The 21,686-nt window shown below is 43.0% G+C and overlaps 1 protein-coding gene across 1 annotated transcript in view; it reads right to left on the minus strand.

Annotated features, from left to right (window-relative positions):
* The window catches only part of LOC311005992 (NLR family CARD domain-containing protein 3-like), a gene marked incomplete at its 5' end in the record, with an annotated part of 40,732 nt that extends 19,801 nt beyond the window's left edge, over window positions 1–20,931 (minus strand). The window contains 5 exons of the mRNA XM_083998592.1: window positions 940–2,746; window positions 19,593–19,808; window positions 19,932–19,996; window positions 20,584–20,769; window positions 20,855–20,931. Coding sequence (XP_083854718.1) covers window positions 940–2,746; window positions 19,593–19,808; window positions 19,932–19,996; window positions 20,584–20,769; window positions 20,855–20,931 — 2,351 coding nt within the window. The remainder of the gene's footprint in view (window positions 1–939; window positions 2,747–19,592; window positions 19,809–19,931; window positions 19,997–20,583; window positions 20,770–20,854) is intronic.
* Window positions 20,932–21,686: the final 755 nt, after the last annotated feature.

Below are 21,686 nucleotides of genomic sequence, written 5' to 3' on the forward strand. Positions count from 1 at the left end.
GGGGGGTTAGATGCGTTTCTAGCGACGCAGCACGCACCAGTGAAATAGCGCCGAGTCGCCAACGGACTTTGTCCGGTCGACTAGTCCCGAGCTGCTGCAGTCTATGGTCACGAGCCGCCGCCGTTGTGTTTCATTGAGAAGCCACACGGTGACATAAATGAGGCAGGCGGCTCTCTAACTTCACACTCTCATCACTTCTCTTCTTCGTCTGTTATGACGGTTGTGGCAGCTTTGAGGCTCATTACCGCAACCTAGATTGGAGTGAGGACTGGACTTTTTTTTTTTTTTTTTTTTAATATTCATTCAGACGTATTCGTCGTGTGACTGTGTGCACTGAACCATGACCCCCGTACCGTGACGGCACGGGACGAATACATATACCGTTACACCCCTAGTATGCACTATAGCAATGACTGAATGTGTGTAATTATTTGGCTCAGTGCTAGTGTTGCCCTTTTTGCCTATGGTCTGTAATTACATTATATGTAAGTTTACATGGGCCCAACTTATAGCTTGCCTGAGTTGGCAGAAAAAAATGGGACTTCCAGGTACACAGTCACAGTGACTGGCTAAGTAGTGGACAAACATCAGAAGAAGGCAGTGGTGATAGATGTAACAATCCCAAGTGACAGCAAGAAGAAGGAACAGGTATGCAAGGCATGAGAAATGCCAAAGGGTGAAGGAAGAGCTAGAAAAGATGTGGGAAATGATGATTACAGTGATCCTTCCTTATTTGGAAGACAGGGAAAAGATTTTTGTATGGGAAACCTATAAATTACACTGCCCATCATGCCGATCAGGACAAGAAGAAAGCCATGCCACCTATTAGACAGCTCAATAGATTTATGACAGCAAAGCCTCATATCACAAGAATGCTGAAATAAGATGACTTACATTTTACATGCTGACCAACTCATACTAGCAAGAACAAGTACTTACAAAGTTGTTTTGGAGACTTTGACCACTGGTAACATTCCCAGAAAAACTTTCTCTGATTTCAGGTACTTTTTCAGATCAAACACATCAAGATTTTCGTCTGACATTAGCAGCACAAAGGTCAGAGCCGACCACTGGGAGGCAGAAAAGGTTTCAAATGGCAGCTTTTTTGACTTCAGGTCCTTTTTGATATCTTCAACCAGAGAATGGTCATTCAGCTCATTCAGACAGTGGAAAAGACTGATATTTTTATCTGGATCGCTTTTCTCTTGGTTGATCTTGCTCTTGATGTACTCAATTGTTTTCTTGTTTATCTCCTTGCTGTTCTTAGTCTCTTTCAGCACATCTCTCAGTAGATTTTGATTTGTCTCCAGAGAGAGACCAAGCAGGAAACGTAGAAACATATCCCAGTCTCCTGTTTTGCTATCTAAAGCCTTGTCCACTGCTGTCTTGTAGAGGTCTGATGCAGGAGAGTCTGAAAGCAGGTTTTTACCGTTGTTACTGAATGCATGTGTCGCATGAAAAGCTGCCAGAAACTCTTGAATGCTCAAGTGGACAAAACAAAAAAATGTCTTCTGATCCGTTCCAGAACCCTCTCGTTTGACCTGAGTGAATAACCCTGAAAAAACTGCTGTTTTTTCTATGTCAATACCACAGTCTTCAAGGTTTTCTTCAGTGAAGAGAAGGTTTCCTTTCTTTAGCTCCTCAAAAGCCAGTTTTCCTAAAGACAGGACTGTTTCCTTGTTCCTTTCATTCCAGCATGAATCTGCATCAGAGCTCTGACTTGTCCCTTCTCCTCCATACTTCGCATTGGCCTGTTGGCATTGCAGCAAAAGAAAGTGTATGTACATGTCTGTTAGGGTCTTGGGCATTTTCTCATCCTTCTCTTCTTTTTTCTCTTCTTCATTTTTATGGGGTGACTTCAGTAACTCCCCCAGAACTTGTGAAGTGATCCAACAGAAAACTGGGATGTGACACATGATATAAAGGCTCCTTGATTTCTTGACATGTGACAAGATTTTCTCTGCCAAATCCTTATCACTGAATCTCTTCCTGAAGTACTCCTCCTTCTGGTCGTCATTGAATCCTCTGACCTCTGTGACCCGGTCGACTTTATCAGCAGGGATCTTATTGGATGCTGCAGGTCGGGAGGTGATCCAGATTTGAGCTTTAGGAAGCAAGTTTCCTCTGATAAGATTTACTAGCAGAGCATTTACTGAAGTTGCCTTTCTCACATCTCTGCAGTCCACACATTCACTGAAGTTAGGATCAAGGCGACATTCATCAAAACCATCCAGGACAATCAGAATTTGGTACTTGTCATAGTCATTTATTTCAGATTTCTTCATAGCGGGAAAGAACTGATGAAGAAGTTCCTCAAAACTGTGTTCTCCCTCTTTTCTCAAATTCAGCTCACGGAATGGAAGTGGAAATGTAAAAAATGTGTCTTCGTTGACTGTACCGTCCACCCAGTCCAGCATGTACTTCATGGATGCAAATGTTTTTCCAATGCCTGCCATTCCAATTGTTAGCACAGTCCTCATGTTTTCTCCAGATGCAGGTTTGAAGATATCGTGATATTTGATGGGTTTTTCTTCTCTTGGTTTGAATTTTGCATCCTGAATCTGTCGGGCCTCATGCTGAAGATTGACCTCTCCCCTCTCCCCCTCTATGATGTACAGATCTGTGTAGATTTCATTCAGAAGAGCAGAGGTTTTCTGCTTATCAATTCCCTCAGACACGTGGGCAAATTGCTTCTTTAGCTGAGATTTGAGTTTCTTTTGACTTGTGATGTCAGGCTTTTCTGTAAGAAAATATTTGTTATTGGATTACATACATGTATACATACATACACCTGAACAAAATGCTAAGACCGGGGGAAAACTTACAAGAATTTGCATTTCACACTGGTGGATGATGGTTGTGCTTCAAAAATGCAAAATGAAGGAACTGGAGCAAGAGACAAAAAAACAGAGAGTAGGCAATTTATTGAAAACTGCATTTAAACTTAAACAGGCTGTTCATCAGATGATCAAAAGTTTAAGACCAAAGCCCCCTAAAAAACAAAAAACTAGGGCTGTCAGGCGATTAAAAAAATGTATCTAATTAATTATAAAAGTTGTAATTAATTAATCTCTTTTAATCGCATTTTAATCTTATATCTGCTAAAGGTACCCAAATAAAGAATTCAAATTCTAGGATGTTACAAAATTGTATTGCATGACTAATCAATTGAATACACTTAGAAGAGAAGATTTGAAATCCACATTTTTATTGGCGAAGTGCATTTCATAAATGAAATTTAAAAGAAAATGATCAAGCACATCCCAGCAAACCAATTAGGCCAGGTGAGGAACCAAAGCGCAGCGCCCTGGAGCGGAGGCAGTTTCTGATCGGCGCCCATGTTAACTGGTCTGCCTGGCCGCACATCTTGGGTTGCGGAGCGCCGCTGCAGCGCTTCAGTTCTACAGTATTTTTCACACGAGCGCCATTGTCAAGCTGGATAGACCAGATCGTACCAGACAGGAAGTCAGGCTCAGAAAAGACGAGAGAATCCGGTCAATTTTCAAAATAAAATAATTAAAGGATGATTAATTAAGTTGTTGCTTTTCCGTCTATTTGTCAGTTGCGTCTGCACGCGAGACACACACATCCATTCATACAGAGCTAGAAACAGACCTGTGTGTGTGGAAAACCGAATACAGACGGGTATAGATGCGAGTGTAGTCGATGTTTGACCAGGCGTGGAGAGAGCAGGAGAAGCAGCTCCCTGTGCAGCCAGCCAAGCGCCTGTGAGGACGCGCTGCTCCCGCTCCGCTTCCGCGGGCAGTGCGTCCGGGCTGTGAGTCGCGTCCATGTCGGTCAGTCTGTTGTCACCCTGCTTTGACCAGGGACGCAGGTGGGAAGTGACCAACACGTCCGGACAAGTTCCTCGGTGCTATGCTACCGTGACGTGCCACTGCCAAGTAGCCAGGGTCATTCAATGGGCCAAATTTAAAGTGCTCGCGCATTGAATTGCCACTCAGAATTAATTGCATTAATTTTTCTAACGCGCTAATTTGCAGTGTAATTAATTCATCTAATTAACGCATTAAACTGACGGCCCTACAAAAAACAGAACTAAAAGTGCCAAAAAAGAACTCAGTATATATACTAAGCACCCCAGACCGTCTTATGGTTCTTGTGCTGCAGTCAGCATCAGTAAGGGCCTTAAAGCAACATTGCGGAGTTTCAGCGCAGTGCTTCCACCATCTGGTTGAGAAGCGCTATCGTCTGGGGGGGAAAACGAAAACGAAACTTAACAGCGAGCGCATCCAGCGTTTATTCCCATTAATAAACGACAGTATTTCCCACATGTTTGCAATGAGACTGTGTGGCGGGTGGTCGGGGGAGGGGGGGAGGGGGTGTGTGGGGTGGGGGGGCGGCGGCGGCGGCGGCGGCGGCGGCGACAACGGCGACGACGACCGGAGGAGAACCGTAGTTTCGCTTTTACCCACCACGTCTCTCCCTCGACGCAGAGGGGAGGAGGGAGGGGGGGGGGCAGTGTTTCGTACCCGTGCAGGGAAGTTACATAGTGCAGTTTCAGCCGACGCGACCCGGCTCAGGCTGCGGCGGCAGCACCATTCATCCTATTAACGATTTTTCTACCATTGCAGTGAGTCTGGAAACATTATTTTAAGGCCGAAAAACTCAAAACGCAATGTTACTTTAATTTGGGTCGAGTATTGGCCTGTGTCTTCACCGACAGCCCGTAGAACCCTCTGGCTCAGTGCAGGTGAATTTTTTTTGGGGTCTACCACTTGACTTTTTTGTCCCATAACACTCAGGATCTCTAAAGAAATTTAAAATGGCTGTTTTACTGCGTCCAACCTACAGTAGGCAGCGATGGCGTGTTGCAAGAGGCTGTGCAACTCAACAATCCTGCCACGTTCAGGTCAGAAAGCCTTTTTGCCTTTGCCATCAGGAGGTCATGACAGTACAAATGCATGAAAGAAAATGACATGAAAGCCAAATTTTTGCACAGAGTCAGACATTGACTTTTTAAGGCCATGGTCTTAAACTTTTGATCAGCTGATGAACAACCTGTTTGAGTTTAAATATAGTTTTCAATAAATTGCCAACTCTTTGTTTTTTGTCTCTTGCTCCTCTTTTTGCACTTTGAAGCACAACTTAGAACCTGGTTACGATCTACCAGTGCAAAATGTGAATTCTTGTAATTTTCCCCCCAGTCTACATATTTTGTTCAGGAGTGTATAATTTACATTTGTTTGAATATACAGTCAACAACAAACAAGCAACGTTTGTCCAAATAGTAAGCCATGGTAGTAGTCACACATCTACATCTTTGTAGCATTGTTCATCCTTCCATCCAGTTTCTGGTGTTGAGATACTTCTTTTAGCCACTGGCTCACAAGTCACTCGCATGCAAGCTTGCAGCTGAGAGCTCACTTGTGCTGGTGATATTAACTTACTTATTTACTAATTTTAGTGGTTTAGAGAAGCACTGTGTTCTGTGTTGTGTAGTCCTGCCCACTACCTTCTTAAAATGTGTCAATGCATGACAGGCCGCCAAAATAATGCACCATGTCGGTCATGTAAAACTGTGTGAGACGGATAAAATGTACACCATGAGCAAAGCATGCCAAAAATCATCAGTATCAACCACGGATCAGCCCATTACAGTCATAGATAATCACTACTGTCTGATACTACAAAAAAGTATTTGGAACATCACTTATGTGAACATGCTTGAGTGTGACTCTGCCCTTAGCCTACTAAAGTCTTAATGAGCTTACCTCGTATTTCTGTCACCCTGTCAAATAAGTGATCAGGCAACTGTTTAGCAGTTGAAGGTCTGCAGGTTATCCAGATCTGGGCAGAAGGAAGCAGGTTTCCTTTGATGAGGTTTGTCAGTAGTACATCCATTGAGGCTGGCTCTCTGACATCAGTCAAGATGTTGGTGTTGTTAAAGTCAAGAGCAAGGTTAGAAATGTCCAGTCCATCCAAGACAAATAAAACTCTGAACTGTTCATAGTTAGATACGACATATTCTTTGGTTTCCTTGAAGAAATGATTGAGAATTCCCACCAGACTGACTTTTTCCTCTTTTATCATCTCAAGCTTTGAGAATGTAAGTGAAAATATAAGTTCTTCTTTGCCCATGTGGGCATTTGCTGAGTCTTTCCACCAAGTGAAGAAGGAGCTCTCTTTGTTACTTTTAGCCCATGTTTGTATTAATTTCTGCAGATGGAAGGATTTTCCTATATTGGCTTTTCCACGAGTCAGCACAGCTCTGATGGGTTTTCCTTGTTCCTCTTTGAAGATTTCCGATATCTGACTCACCTTTTTTGGTGATTTTGGCACAGTTGGCTGATCTTTCTTTTCATCACTGTTAGCATCCATTATGACTTTTCTGATGATATGTTCTGTGGTCTGTTGATTAGGATGATTGGTGTCTTCAACTTGAGTGAATTCATTCTTTAATATATTCTTCAGGATGGATACTAGCTGCTGTCTGCGCTTCAAGGTCTCTGTACAAATAGAAAATGTTTTTTTTTTTTTACTTGTTTTAAAACTCATTGAATAAAATTTCAAACAAGATAATTTAAACTACTTACCTCGACATTCTGTCTCTCTCTCAATATATTCACAAGGTATCTTGTCAACTCCTGAAGGTCGAGAGATGATCCAGAGACGAGCAGAGGGAAGTAACTTTCCCTTGATGAGGTTTGTTAGCAGCTGATCCATGGAGGCTCGCTCTTTTATGTCAGTCAGCTCCTTGTTGTTTTCAGAGTCAAGAGGAAGTTTAATTTGTTCCAGGTCATCAAGGATGACAGTTATTTTATATTTATCATAGTCGGGAACTCTTGGGTTTGTGACCTTGGCAAAGAAATGATTAAGCAGATCTTCCATACTTAGATCTTCATTTCCTCTCGAGTTCAGCTCACTGAAGTGCAGTGGCACTATCAAGTCTGTGTCTTTGTTGGATTTGTCCTGTGCCCAGTCGACCATGAACTTCCTTGTTTTAAATGTTTTACCAATCCCAGCCACTCCCTTCAGTAGCACTGTTCGCACATTGTTTTGTGAAGATCTAAATATTTCATCAAAGCCATTTAGAAGCGTTTGTTGATCTTTTTTGTCTGGGACACTTTTTATCTCATAGAGCTCTGTGTAACTTTCCGGTTGACTCTTCTCAGCTTTGTAATCTTCAGAGAATCTCTTCTTCAGGTAATCTCTGAGTCTCTGTTTGATGACCTCTTCTTTCTCTAAAGTGAGAGAATATGGTAGAGATTATGTAAATATGCACACAATAAGGGGATATTCCTCTACCTGTCACGCCAAATATTGTTTTTGGTAATGGCTTAAAACTGATCTACTTCAAATAAACAGCAGAAAGTGCCACTTTTCCCCTAATGAAATAAAATATTTTAAATAAAACAAATCCACTTTGATAGCTACTTGACCCTCATTCTGCTTCACATGTGACGGGAGCGTGCGCGCATGCTGACAGGCAACAGAGTCAAGAGATCTGTCCGGGCTCCCTGCAGTCTAGGTGATGGTGCGCTGTTGATGACGAGTCTGGCTCCGCAAAAAGGGCAAAACCACGGGCAAAACAGGTGGATGCAATGGTTGCATTCTTCGTAGAGGACCGCGGACATGCACGGAAGAAAAAAAAGAAACCGAATGCGTGCTGCCTCGTCCGCTCGTGCCGACAGCGGCGTTAATAAACCATAACAAAAGCACGTGTAGCATCCTCAATAAACATGATCAAAGCCTGGTGTCAGCACGTTTTTTGGTCTCAACCGATAGTTTCTACCCCCGCACACACTCTGAGGGGGGTGAATTTTCTTTTACTCAACCATTTTACTATTACTAGGTTTAAAATTCTAGCCAATTAAGGCATGGAAACGTTGAGTGACAGGTCCGGAGACAGCTGCTTCGAGGCCAGTGGGCGGGTTCTCGGCCGGTAAATCCAACATGGCGCTGTTCAGGCCGCCATATTTGAGTCACAGAAACGACTCCCCAAGACCAATGGGTGACGTCACGGATGCTACGTCCATATTTTTTACAGGCTATGCTAACGGTGGCACAGTGGTTAGCACTGTTGCCTCACAGCAAGAAGGTCCTGGGTTCGAATCCCCGGCCGCCCAGGTCCTTTCTGTGTGGAGTTTGCATGTTCTCCCCGTGTCTGCGTGGGTTTCCTCCGGGTGCTCCGGTTTCCCCCACCACTAAAAACATGCCAGCTAGCCTGATCCTCCAGTCAGCGCCCCTGACCAAAGGCACTGGCTCATAATCTGGAGTTGGTCCCCGGGCGCTGCACCGTGGCTGCCCACTGCTCCTCAGGGATGGGTTAAATGCAGAGAACGAATTTCACTGTACTAGCTGTATATGTGACAAATAAAGTACCTTTAAAATCCTGAGTAACAGAGAAGGCTTCAGTTTGGGAGGATGACATGAGTTCATTTTCATGTTCACTGAGAGTGAGACGGGCCACAGTTTGGTTTGATTTGCATTGTTGTTTTCCTATAACTCTCCAGAAACACCATTCTGTCCATTTCATTTTAAAGAATATTAATATTTTATTTTTATTTTACTCATATTTCTTTTATTCTAATATTTTCATTATAAAGTATAATGTTCATGCCTCTTTGTTCAATGTTAGACTGCATTAGTTAGGACTAGGCTACCTGCAGTGAGAGGGATAGGCAGCTGTACATCTACTACATCTGTTATTTTGGTAAAATAGGATCTCCTTCTATGGATCTTGACGAATATTTAGCTTTCTTACTCTTAAAGTTTTATTGCTCTGACTCACAGGTGATCTGCAGGTTATTGTTTCACTTCACTGTTCCGACGCTCCTGTGTGTGCGTGTGTCTGTGTACAGTGCTGACACAGACACAGACACTATAACCCTGCATCTACAAGAGCCTGTTCTTCACGCCGTAGACCAGTCAACATATGAGACGTGTTACCGCAGAATAAACGACACAAGCAGCTTTGTGTTTCCACAGTCAGAGTTTTTTCCTCCACTTTCTTACCGGAGTATCATCACGTTGCTCTGACTGCACTCTGCTCCTCACAGCAGCAGACATGAAGCTGCTGGAGCCTCCTCTGTCTCCTCACTGGCCTGCTGCTCCACTGGACACTCAACACTCCGCCTCCGACACTAATGAGAGTAGGCCTACTTTGACAGCTGACACAGGCGAATGGACTGTGCCGGACTGAACCGTTCCACACGTTCACCGTCACTTTAGCTGCCACTTCTAGTTGCTCCACTTCTAGTTGCTCCACTTCCACTCTTTTCCAACTTTCACTGTTTCCTTCTTCACTTTAGCTTTACTGTAGCTGCTGCAGCTCAAATGACAGCGTTCACACCGGGCGCAAGTAAAATATTCGCCTCGCTCTACTCGCTCGAGTGCGTTCACAGCGCCCGACGGTAGACTGACAGGCTGCTGTTGCATTTATTTCTGCCGTGTGATCAAGGAAACATGTCCATAGCCGATAATCGTAATCGCGGTCCAGATTGGAGCCTTGTGTGTTCAGTGATTTTGTCAGATGGGGTTGCAGTTATGAAATCTGGATTCAACAAGAGTTGATTTCTCAGAAACGACACTTTGCTTTAAGAAGGCCTTGGTAAAAGGGGGCAAATAGATCATGGAGACATGACTACATAGAGACATTAAGATTCAAACGAATTAACATTTTTCTGAAATATCACATTCTTGATGACTTAATTCGCAATATATTTCAGCAGGCATATTATAATACTTGGGCCATCTGCAAGGCCGTCATTGTGAGGCATATTCAAAAAGTAAAAACCCCTATTAATCCCGTTTGAGTCTTCACACAAATTCATCTACCTGTTTTTAGTCTAATGTGCAGGTGGATGCTAGTTTCTTTTTTTCTTTTATTATAAAAAGTTGATCCAATTGTTCCTAAAATATTTGGAAGATCTGAAAGGGCCACTTGATTCAAATTATTTAACCCCACCCCTGTGTGAAGGAGTCAACAGGAAGTCAACCAGTCTGTGCTGACACTGTATAAATAGATAAATAAATAATAAATACATTTCTTCTACTTCTCCTCTTACAAAAACTTAGTTTCTATAATCAGCATTTCGCTCATCATGAAAAAAACAAAAACAAACCCAAATATCTAAATTTATTAAATCAAGTCAAAATACCCCAGAACTTCCTTGAAGATGCTTGGCTGTGACCTCCTGTCCTTACTTACCTCGGATTTCGGTCACCTGATCAAAAAAGTGATCGGGCAGCTGTTCAGCAGATGAAGGTCTACAGGTTATCCAGATCTTGGCAGAAGGAAGCAGGTTTCCTTTGATGAGGTTCGTCAGTAGTGCATCCACAGAGGCTGGTTCTCTGACATTGGTCAAGTCATCACTGTTGTTGAAGTCAAGAGCAAGTTTAGACGTGTCCAGTCCATCCAAGACAAATAAAACTCTGAACTGTTCATAGTTAGATATGACATATTCTTTGATTTTCTTGAAGAAATGATTGAGAAGTTCCACCAGACTGATTTTTTCCTCTTTTATCATCTCAAGCTTTGAGAAGGTAAGCACAAATATAAGTTCTTCTTTGCCCATGTGGGCATTTGCTGAGTCTTTCCACCAAGTGGAGAAGGAGCTCTCTTCGTTACTTTTGGTCCATGTTTGTATGAAGTTTTTCACATGGAAGGATTTTCCAATACCAGCTTCTCCAATAGTCAGAAAAGCTCTGATTGGTTTTCCTTGTTTGTCTTTGAAGATTTCAGATATTTCTTTCACTGATTTTGTCACAGTCTCTCCATCTCTGTCTTCATAATTGGCTTCATCTGATTTGACTTTTTTGATGTGTTCTGTGTTCCTCTGATTAGGATGGTTGGCATCTTTAACTTGAGTGATTTCATCCTTTAATATATTCTTCAGGATGGATACCAGCTGTTTTCGGCGATTCAAGGTCTCTGTACAAATAGGAAATGTTCAAAATATTACACAAGTTTTTTTTAACTTGTTTTAAAACTCATTGAAATGAAAATAATGAAATTTCACACAAAATAGTTTAAACTGTTTACCTCGACATTCTGTCTCTCTCTCAATATATTCATGAGGTATCTTGGTATAAAAGTTAAAATTCTTAATATAACTAAAATAATGACATACAGTTCACACAAGATAGTTTAAACTATTTACCTCGGCACTCTGTCACTCTGTCAATATATTGAAGAAGACTTTTGTCAACTCCTGAAGGTCGAGAGATGATCCAGAGACGAGCAGAGGGAAGTAAATTCCCTTTGATGAGGTTTGTTAGCAGCTCATTGATGGAGGCTTGCTCTTTTATGTCAGTCAGCTCCTTGTTGTTTTCAAAGTCAAGAGAGTCAAGTTCACATTGTTCCAGGCCATCAAGGATGAAAGTTATGCTATACTTGTTATAGGTAGGAACTCCTTGTTGTTTGACATCATTAAAGAAATCATTAAGCAGATCTTCTATACTAACTTTGTCTCTTCTTGAGTTCAGTTCACTGAAATGAAGTGGCACAATCAAGTCTGTGTCTTTGTTGGAATTTCCTTTTGCCCAGTCAACCATGAACTTTCTTGTTTTGAATGTTTTACCAATACCAGCCACTCCCTTCATCAGCACTGTTCGCACTTTGGTTTCCTCTGAAGATCCAAATATTTCTTCATCGCTTTTTAGAAGTGTTTCTTGATCTTTTTGATCTGGGATAGTTTTGATCTCGTAGAGCACTGTGTGACTTTCACGTTTATCATCTTTGTTGAATCTCTCCTCCAGATAATCTCTGAGTCTCTGTTTGGCATCTTTTCCTAAAGTGAGAAATTACAGTAGAAATTACTTAAAATTTCCCAACAAAGTAGTCATGTTGTAATAGGATTTTCTTTTTACTCTGGAGAGAAGTAAGGGCATCTCTGTGATGCATTAAGAATGTGTTGCCTTGCAAAATATTTCCCACATTTTCAAAAATTTCAGAGGGACACTACAAATGTGGATTATTTTTTTGTTTGTAAAATGACAGTCAGTGCTCTAAAGTTAGATGCATTTTTTCACTGATGATCAAAAACTCAAGAAATGTACTTTGGAATTCACAACTTTTTTCGTGATTACATTTTTCATTGTTGAAATTTTTTATTCTGACTTGAGACTAATCATTGTCCTTCAGACATGCTGTGCAGTGGAATTTCTTAAAAATCTCAATATTGATGAACTAAACTACTGATATAGGAAATGATATGTTGTAATTACTGTAAGTATCAGTCTATAATGAGTCCTACTCTATATGAAGGTTCTGAAGCAGTTGAAACTAGGTGTATATAAATGGGACTATGTCCTTTAGATCACATTTGGATCATGAATAAGAAAAACCTTTAGGTCAGAAAATTCAGAAGACTCCTCTGGCTCGTTCGTCCTCTAGCATGACAATTGCTTTTGATCCCCTCAACAGAAGATAAGTGGCCAAATGCTTGATGGAGTTTTCTTTGAGAATTGAAGGCCAAAATTAGGGATGTAAATTATCGAGTAATTCATTTATCGATAGTTGATAGACCTTATCGATCGATGATCGATTAACTGATAAGCGGCGATTTTCCTGAGAACCTAAATTTAAGGGGAAAATTTAAACTCAACATTCCTAATAGGACTTTACACCAGTATTTGTTAGTTTATTTTAAGAGCACAGCACAATGAAAAATGTTTAAGCAACACATTATTTAACCTTTAAATAATGTTGAGGGTCCAATGTGACCCATTTTTATATTTAGGAACAGTAAAAACACCCTAAACATTTTTCCTCTGACTTTAAGTTGAACTTGTTCTTGACCAATAACAATAAAGATTAAATGGTCTTTCCTGCCACTACACTATGATTACTGTATTTAACTAAATCACAGTAGCATAAACTGATTTGTTTAACTTAACCTGATGTAAACATTAATAAAACTCACACAGGCAGCTCCATGTTGTCCCTGTGTGATGTTCAGGGACAGGTCAGGACAGTCTGAGGTAGGGCTGTCACTTTTTATTCGACATTCGAATATCCGCCCGCATATCGAGCAGGTCATTACTGCTCGAATACGAACTTTTCCCCCCACATTCGAATATTCGTTCGAATGTGGGGGGAAAAGTTCGTATTCGAGCAGTAATGACCTGCTCGATATGCGGGCTGCAGCAAAGATACTCTATTTACCGTCTTTGGCTGCAGTGCCCAGTGCCTGCATAGCGCCGCGGAACGTCCACCGGACGCGGAAGGGCCGCGAACAGCCGAGAAGCGGAGCCAGTTTACTTTCTGTGCCCATATTAACCGCTGGTGTGGTGTCGCGGCATGCACCTCTGCGGCCGGCTCGCGCCGTGCAGCGTCTGGTCTATTTTGTGCCGCGAGCATTCGCGTCAAGCTGGGCAGGAAGTCAAACATGAAACAACGAGAGTATCCGGTCAATTTTCAAAATAAAACACCGCGACTGTGTGTGACGCGGCGGGGGGGGGGGGTTAATATTCGAATATATCCGAACGAATTACGGGTCATTCAATATTCGTTCGAACCTCATTTTAATAAAAACTGACAGCCCTAGTCTGAGGACAGACAGCTCTGAGGTTGAAGTCCTATCATAATGAGATGAGATGAGAGACACCTGTGACTGTGACAGGTCTATAGCTACGTCTTGACCACATGTCAGCTGTTCAGCTGCAGCAGAGGAAACACTGCTGTTCTTTGCGCCACCACGACGAGCGTTTTTTTAAAAATTTAATTTAATTTTTTTAATTAAGCTCCGGTAGCGAACGGCTTTCTACGGGAGGATACTGTAAACTGTAAACTGTGTTTATCAAAGCTTGGTCGCCGTGCTGAGGCACCGGGTTGGTTTGAGCTGCGTTCAGGCTAGGGATGGGACTATTTGTCGACAAATCAACAAAAAATCGACACATGCTCCCCTCGACAAAGAAAATGGAGTGTCGAAATGTCGAGGGGGCGGGGCTTGTGGGATTTCCATGTGTAAATTGCATTTTGTCTTTCAATATTTCCTATTCAAATTAACAGCAGAAAGTGCCACTTTTCCCCTAATGAAATAAAATATTTTAAATAAAACAAATCCACCTTTTCTAAATGGGATAGCTACTTGACCCTCATTCTGCTTCACATGTGACGGGAGCGTGCGTGCATGCTGACAGGCCACAGAGTCAAGAGATCAGCTGTCCGGGCTCCCTGCAGTCTAGGTGATGGTGCGCTGTTGATGACGAGTCCGGGTCCGCAAAGAGGGCAAAATCATCGGCAAAACAGGTGGATGCAATGGTTGCATTCTCCGTAGAGGACGCGGACATGCACGGAAGAAAAAAAAAAGAAAAAGAAACCGAATGCGCGCTGCCTAGTCCGCTCGTGCCGACAGCGGCGTTAATAAACCACAACAAAAGCACGTGTACCCCCCCCCCCCCCCCCCCCCCATCCGCATATCTGCTGCTGCTGTCAGCAAAAAAAAAAGGGCCGACAAATCGACAAATAGTCGACACATGGGCCTCGACAATCGACAATCCAAATCCTGTGTCGTTCCCATCCCTAGTTCAGGCTACTCCTCAGGCAGCTCAGTGTCGGCGGCTTTTTGACTCGTTACTCACTGGTCGTCTGTGTGTTAGCGATGGAGTCCCCTATGCTATTGAGAGTGAGGAGTCACGTGCTGATTTGGTCTGATCTGGGCGGGGTTTGAGCCATGGGTTTGAGCCGGTCGGCCATGATGGAAGGAGACAACTCCTCACTCTCAATAGCTACAACTAGGTAGCAGTGTTGTCTCTTTTCACCTCCTCTCTCCCTTGTGTGCTGCAGTCATATAGCCTAATAATACATCCATGGCTGCAGTGCGCTGCACACGTTTACACAGAGATCCGCTACATTATGTCGGCTTTGCTTGTTTACATTTCACAGTAAAACTCCCATTGAAAAGGATTGATTAATTGCAATTACGGTAATTTAATTTAATTGATTAAATTCTTATCGACAATTAGTCGATAGTCAATTAATTGTTTACATCCCTAGCCAAAATCAAAGGATAAAGTAAGTGATGTGAAGGGGGATGACACAGACTTTAAGGATATTTATCTACCTGGCAGCACAAATATTGACCTTATTAATAACTTAAAGGTATATTGTGTAAGAATTACTCCCATCTAGCAGTGCAGTTGTATATCGCAAATAACTCAGTCCTATTTTTCATGCTGCATGTCGCTACCCGATTTGCGACACTACCCGATCTGTGACAGCCACGTACGGCAACTCCACTTGGACAAACTTAGTTGAATTGACTTAGGATCACTGCCCTATGTGCGTCGCCAGAGACGGTTTATCTTTTTATTTATTTTTTTAAATACTTTATTAGTAATGTAAATTGAGGGTAGGTTGTGGTGGTCTGGATCTTGATGCTCAGAAAACAGGAACAGAGGCGGACTTTTAATGTTTACTGTCCTCTTTTCTCGCTGGCCTCATCACCATGACAACCACAAACAATCACAACTACCACAACACTCACTGAATAAACGAGTCTGCCGCGGCTGTCTTATGACGGACCTCCGCGGTTTTTATTTTATTCTATTCTATTTTTTAATCATTTTCACAGTACCGTATTTTAAATTCACAGAACTTTAAGCATGTACGCAAATCGGGCAGTGCCCAAATGAAGTTTGTCCAAGTGGAGTTGCCGTAGGCAGCTGTCCAAGATGGCGGCCGGTCTGCGCATGCGCAGACCAGTTTTGTCACAGATCGGGTAGCGTCGCAAATCGGGTAGTGACACTGCATTCACGTGAAATCGGTTAGATGGCAGACGGACAACAGCTGCTGCAGGTAACGGCTTAAACAAGCGTCTATTTAAACTAGGGATGCACCGATTATTCGGTAACCGAATATATTCGGCCGAATATTGCAAAAAAAAGCAACATTCGGCCTTCGGTGGAATGAGCGCAAAGCAAGGCCGAATATTAAATTTTTTTTAAAAAGTCTGATAAATACGCGATCGCGACGATCGAAACGGCAGCTTAAACCCCAGCTTTATTAGTGACTCCTACTGCTGGAAAAACAACAGCAACAAGAGCAGTGGGGGGAAAGCTGCACAGCGACCGCGCGCACCGTTGCTCGCGCTCCAAGAGCCGGTGCGTCCTGTCTGCAGCGGAGACACGGCCACTGAGAGGACTGAGTGAGGGGACCGTACCTGTAGGACCGCGCCTTTTAATAAATCATTTAAAAACCAAACACCCTGAACAGCATGCTGAGTACGAGAGGGAGAGACTGCAGCAGTTAAAACGAAAGTTCCTCGTCCCAGCATGTCGCCCACTCCGTCCTTGGCCGACGTCTTTTAAAACAGTGTTTCCCAACCTTGGGGTCGGGACCCCATGTGGGGTCACCTGAAATTCAAATGAGGTCGCCTGAAATGTCTAGTAGCCTAATTGATGAATTAAAAAAAATCTGACCAAGAAAGGTTAGGAACCACTGTTTTAAAAGACACTTGGGTTTTTTTGGAATGTACTTGCATAGATCTTTCAGCACTCACAATGGGCCGATATAGGCCTAAATGAAAAACTTCATGTAACTTGTTGTGCTTTTTTGATGAGCAACGGCAACTGGAATATTCAAAAACTGTCAGAATAGTCAATAAACATTTACTTTCTTTGAAAATTAAGTTTAAAAAAATATTTTATTTAAAAACTTTATAACCACTTTCGGCCAAGCGTTTTGACTTTATTCGGTATTCGGCTTCGGCCAAAAAAATGCCATTCGGTGCACCCCTAATTTAAACAAGTGGCCCGTCAGCACGAGGCAAAACAATACACGTGACAATATACCGTATGATGTCATATTGTTTACCTGACCCACGTTTTACCGGCTTTCTCTCCACTTCTGTGACTAAAATGACATCTGGTTTGTTACCGACGGACGTTTTTCCGACTGCACCTGAATGCAGCATTCACGTGCAGTCCTCACAGTACTCACTGCACCGCGGTGACTTTTCACAGACGCCACCTCGACCTGAGCGGACAGCTTCGGCGTCTCCGCTGAGTTTCCGAGGTTTCCTACCGTCACGCTGCCACTGAACGTAAAAACATGGTGGCACGACATGGCAGCTACCAAAAATTCAGAGCTTACACTTCAGTTTGTTGATGGGGGTAATTATTGATGAATGAAAAACATACTTTTGAACGAAATAATCGATTTTCGTGAATAGACAACAGGAGAACTTACACAATGTACCTTTAAAGTGATCCACTACTGTATGAACAAAACTATCTACTATTAAAGCAGAAGTAAGTGATATATTTGTGTTAATATAAGTCTTAAATAGTTATATCTTCCGACAGCAATCACTTACATAGAGTGTTTGGACCGAAACACGGGTCTGTCAGTCACTCTGCTCTGCTCTGAGTCGAGGAGAAAACATTTATCGTATCCTACAGTTTTTATCCAATGAGGAGAGAGAACGGCATGCAGGGCTGTGTGTGCAGCCAAGGGACGCCGTGAATGTGGCGACGTAGGGACGAGGACTGTTATGGTGCGTTCAAGGAAACTCGTATTTTTCCGACCGTGAAGTCGTACCAGTTCGATCTGGTACGAGTTCACCGGTCGGAAGTTACGAGTGGCCGTTATAGTGACTTTCACCGGTAAAACAGGTCGGAAAAACACGAGTGGGTTGCCTGGAACGCTACAAAGTCGTAAGTTGTGACTTGAAGCTGTAATTTACGATTTCAAAAGCCTGCCTGGAACGCAGCATTAGCGAAAACGACCGGACCACTTACTTCTGCTTTAATAAAGCTATCCATTAAGACTTCAGACTAATTTAAAATGCCTTATCACTCAGTGGTAGTGTAAATCATCTTAATCTTATTGTTATGTTTTTGAGTTTCCAAAGGGATTAAATGGCATATATAATTATATATATTATCCGGATATTGTAGTCTACTATCATGCTGCACAACATCTCAGCGAAAGGATGTGGCTAATGAATGGATTAGCCTAATTATTAATGTGTATTAGTACGATAAAGTTAACAATAATTATAATATATAAGCATTCTACTTATTGTTCAAATTCATCAAATTAAGCAGTGGAGTTAAGCAGTTTTCTAAACAAACTTGGGTGAGACTTGTCCTTTATGTAGTCTTAATGAACTTACCTCTTATTTCTGTCACCCTGTCAAATAAGTCATCAGGCAGCTGTTCAGCAGTTGAAGGTCTGCAGGTTAACCAGATCTGGGCAGAAGGAAACAGGTTTCCTTTGATGAGGTTTGTCAGTAGTACATCCACAGAGGCTGGTTCTCTGATATCTGTCAAGATGTCACTGTTGTTGAAGTCAAGAGGAAGTTGAGAGGTGTCGAGTCCATCCAAGACAAATAAAACTCTGAACTGTTCATAGTTGGAGATGTCATATTCTTTGATTTCCTCAAATAAGTGATTGAACAGTCCCACCAGGCTGACTTTTTTCTCTTCTTTCATATTAAGTACAGAGCAATTCAGTGGAAATATGATAAGTCCCTCATCTTTGGTTTTGCTAAACCAACCTACCAAACTAGTTAATATTGAACTCTTATTTTCAGCCCACGCTTTGATGAATTTGTTCACATGGAAGGATTTTCCAATACCAGCTTCTCCAATAGTCAGCACAGTTCTGATGGGTTTTCCTTGTTTCTCTTTGAAGATATCAGATATTTCTTTCACTTTTGTCACAATATTGACCTCATCTGTTTTGACTTTTCTAATGTGTTCTGTGTATTTCTGATTAGGATGGTTGGTGTCCTCATCTTCAGTGATATTTTTCTTTAATATATTCCTCAAGGTTGATACCAGGTGCTTCGAGGACTCTGTATAGATAGAAAATGTTCAATATTTTACACAAGTTTTATTTTCTAATAAAAGTTAAAATTCTTAAAGCAGAAGTAAGTGGAATGTTTGTGTTTATATAAGTCTTAAATAGTTATATCTTCCGACCGCTATAGAGTGTTTGGTCTGAAACACAGGTCTGTCAGTCGCTCTGCTGTAAGCCGAGGAGAAAACTTTCCTTGTATCCTACAACCTTTATCCAATGAGGAGAGAGAACGGCATAAAGGGGCGGGGATGCGCGTGAATGTGGTGACGTAGGGACGAGGGCGGGGACTGCTAACTCCATCGGCTGACAAGAAGTTAGCCAAAACGACCGGATCGCTTACTTCTGCTTTAATATAACTAAAATAATGACATACAGTTCACACAAGATAGTTTAAGCTATTCACCTCGACACTCTGTCACTCTGTCAATATATTGAAGAGGAATCTTGTCAACTTCTGAAGGTTGAGAGATGATCCAGAGACAAGCAGAGGGAAGTAACTTCCCCTTGATGAGGTTTGTTAGCAGCTCATCCATGGAGGCTCGCTCTTTTATGTCAGTCAGCTTCTTGTTGTTTTCAAAGTTAAGAGGAAGTTTACATTGTTCCAGGCCATCAAGGATGAATGTTATTTTATACTTGTTATAGGTAGGAACTCCTTGTTGTTTGACATCATTAAAGAAATCATTAAGCAGATCTTCCATACTAACTTTGCCTCTTCTCAAGTTCAGTTCACTGAAATGAAGTGGCACTATCAAGTCTATGTCTTTGTTGGATTCTCCTTTTGCCCAGTTGACCATGAACATCTTAGTTTTGAATGTTTTACCAATACCAGCCACTCCTTTCATCAGCACTGTTCGCACTTTGTTTCTCATCATGCTTTTAAAAACAGATGTTGCAAATATTTCCTCGTAGCTTCCAATAACTGTTTGTTTCTCGTTTGTGACTTCCGTGTGACTCTCATGTTGACTCTGTTCATCTTTGTAATCTTTGAGGAATTTCTTCTTCAGGTGTTCTCTGAGTTCATCTTTGGCATCTTCTTCTAACATGAGAAAATACAATAGAAATCATATGAGACATGAGATTGTTATAACTTCTGTGGATGGAAGGGGAAATAGCATTATGTTACAATCTGTATCCAGTGTTATGAAATTTGTTGAAGTACTTGGATCTTTTGAAGTTGTGGAGTGAGATGGGTCACCATCATTCTGGATCTGTTTCGGGGATCGCCTACAACACAGACAGAACATTTTAACATTTAGTGCTAAGTTTGTCAGTGGTGTTTCAACATGATAAAATAAGTAAATGATGCCCCAGCGCCTATTCCCACAGCTCAACGTATCCTGGCTGTTTAAAGCTATGGTCTATGATCTGAAAGACGATGAGAACAATTTAAAAAAAAGCACCCCCCCACACAGACACACCCCTCCCCTCCGAGCGCGTATGGCCCTCCCCTCCGAACCTCCTCGTGACACGCCCCCCCAGAGCTGAGGAGAGCAGAGCAACAACAAGCCTGCTGCCAGCAGAAAGTTACCAAACACGGCTTTGAATGCGGAGTAAAATGTCGGATTCACAGTCACGACTTCCACAATAAAACCAAAGATTACCTGTTCAACATAAACTCCGCTGTATCAGATTCAGCACTGCTGCAGCCTGACCGGGGTCTCTCTGCACTGCGGCGCAGCGGAGTTACAGGCCCCGGTCTTCCTGCTCCTCTCCCACACATACAGTGCCCTGTGTTGGGTCACCCGGCGCAAGCAGTCTCCCTGTAGCTCTGGAGCTGTGCTCGGCGCCGCTAATTGCGGCTGCGCCAGTACCCCATTGCCGCCGCTGTGCACCAGCTGCCGGTAATGAGGCTGCCGTCGTCGCCGTCGTCGCCGTCGGTAGCCTCAGTGGCGGCAACGGGACCACGGCGACCGCCGGTACGGGCACCGAGCACAGCTCCAGAGCTACAGGGAGACTGCTTGCGCCGGGCGACCCAACACAGGCGCTCCGCTGTGTGGCTGTGTGTCAGGGAGAGGAGCAGGGAGACTCGGCGCGGAACCGGTACCGGTAAAAACGGTGGCAACACATTCTGTGCTTCTGTACTGTGCTACTCTGGATCCTAGTGGGGCTTTCAGCGGCAGACCGGTCGGGGGTGGGGGGCCAGCAGGCGCTGAATTCATGGGTTCATGTGTCTGTGGCTGAGCAGCTTAGAGCAGTTACAACTACTTGTAGTTTCTAAGCAGAAGGGGGTGGGGACGAGGCGGGTCGAGTCAGGACGAGGAGGAGAAGGGGAGACAAGAGGATTGGATGGAGCGTACAAGCCTTATATTCCACTATTGAAAAGGAAAGACTTGCCCTGCTATTTGCTCTCCAGCACTTTGAGGTTTATGTGGGATCCAGTCCAATACCAGTTGTAGTCTACACTGACCATAACTCACTCATCGACCTGGCGCACATTGTACAACCAAAACCAGCATCTCATGCGGTGTGCCTTGATAGTGCAGGATTACAACTTAGCGATCAAACACAATAGGGGTGCTGAAAATGTGGTGGCCGATGCTTTTTCCAGGGTGCAGTATTGGTTAGCTGTGGTGTTCGATTGTTGTGTGTTTATGTCTTCAGGGGGTGTGTTATGGCCCTTGGCCGATGCGCCTCTTCCCACTCCATGCTCTGCCCCTTCAGTGCTGTTCCCTGCAGGTGTTTCGCCTTGGGTCTGCTCGCCTGCTTGTCCCCTCATCCTGATTGGTACAGCCACCAGTGAACTGCCGGATCAATCGCCGTGGAGCACTGGGGGTGGAGCACGAGCACCCATAAAAGAGGAACTGCACCTGGTGTCCAAAACAGGCAGCAGCATCGAGCTCCAATAGTTTAACAATCCACCATGCTGTTCCAGTTTACGTCTAGTCCCTGGTCAGCGTGTTTCATCCATTTACAT

Source organism: Trachurus trachurus (genome assembly GCF_905171665.1).
Source record: "Trachurus trachurus genome assembly, chromosome: 22".
Classification (NCBI taxonomy): Eukaryota; Metazoa; Chordata; class Actinopteri; order Carangiformes; family Carangidae; genus Trachurus; species Trachurus trachurus.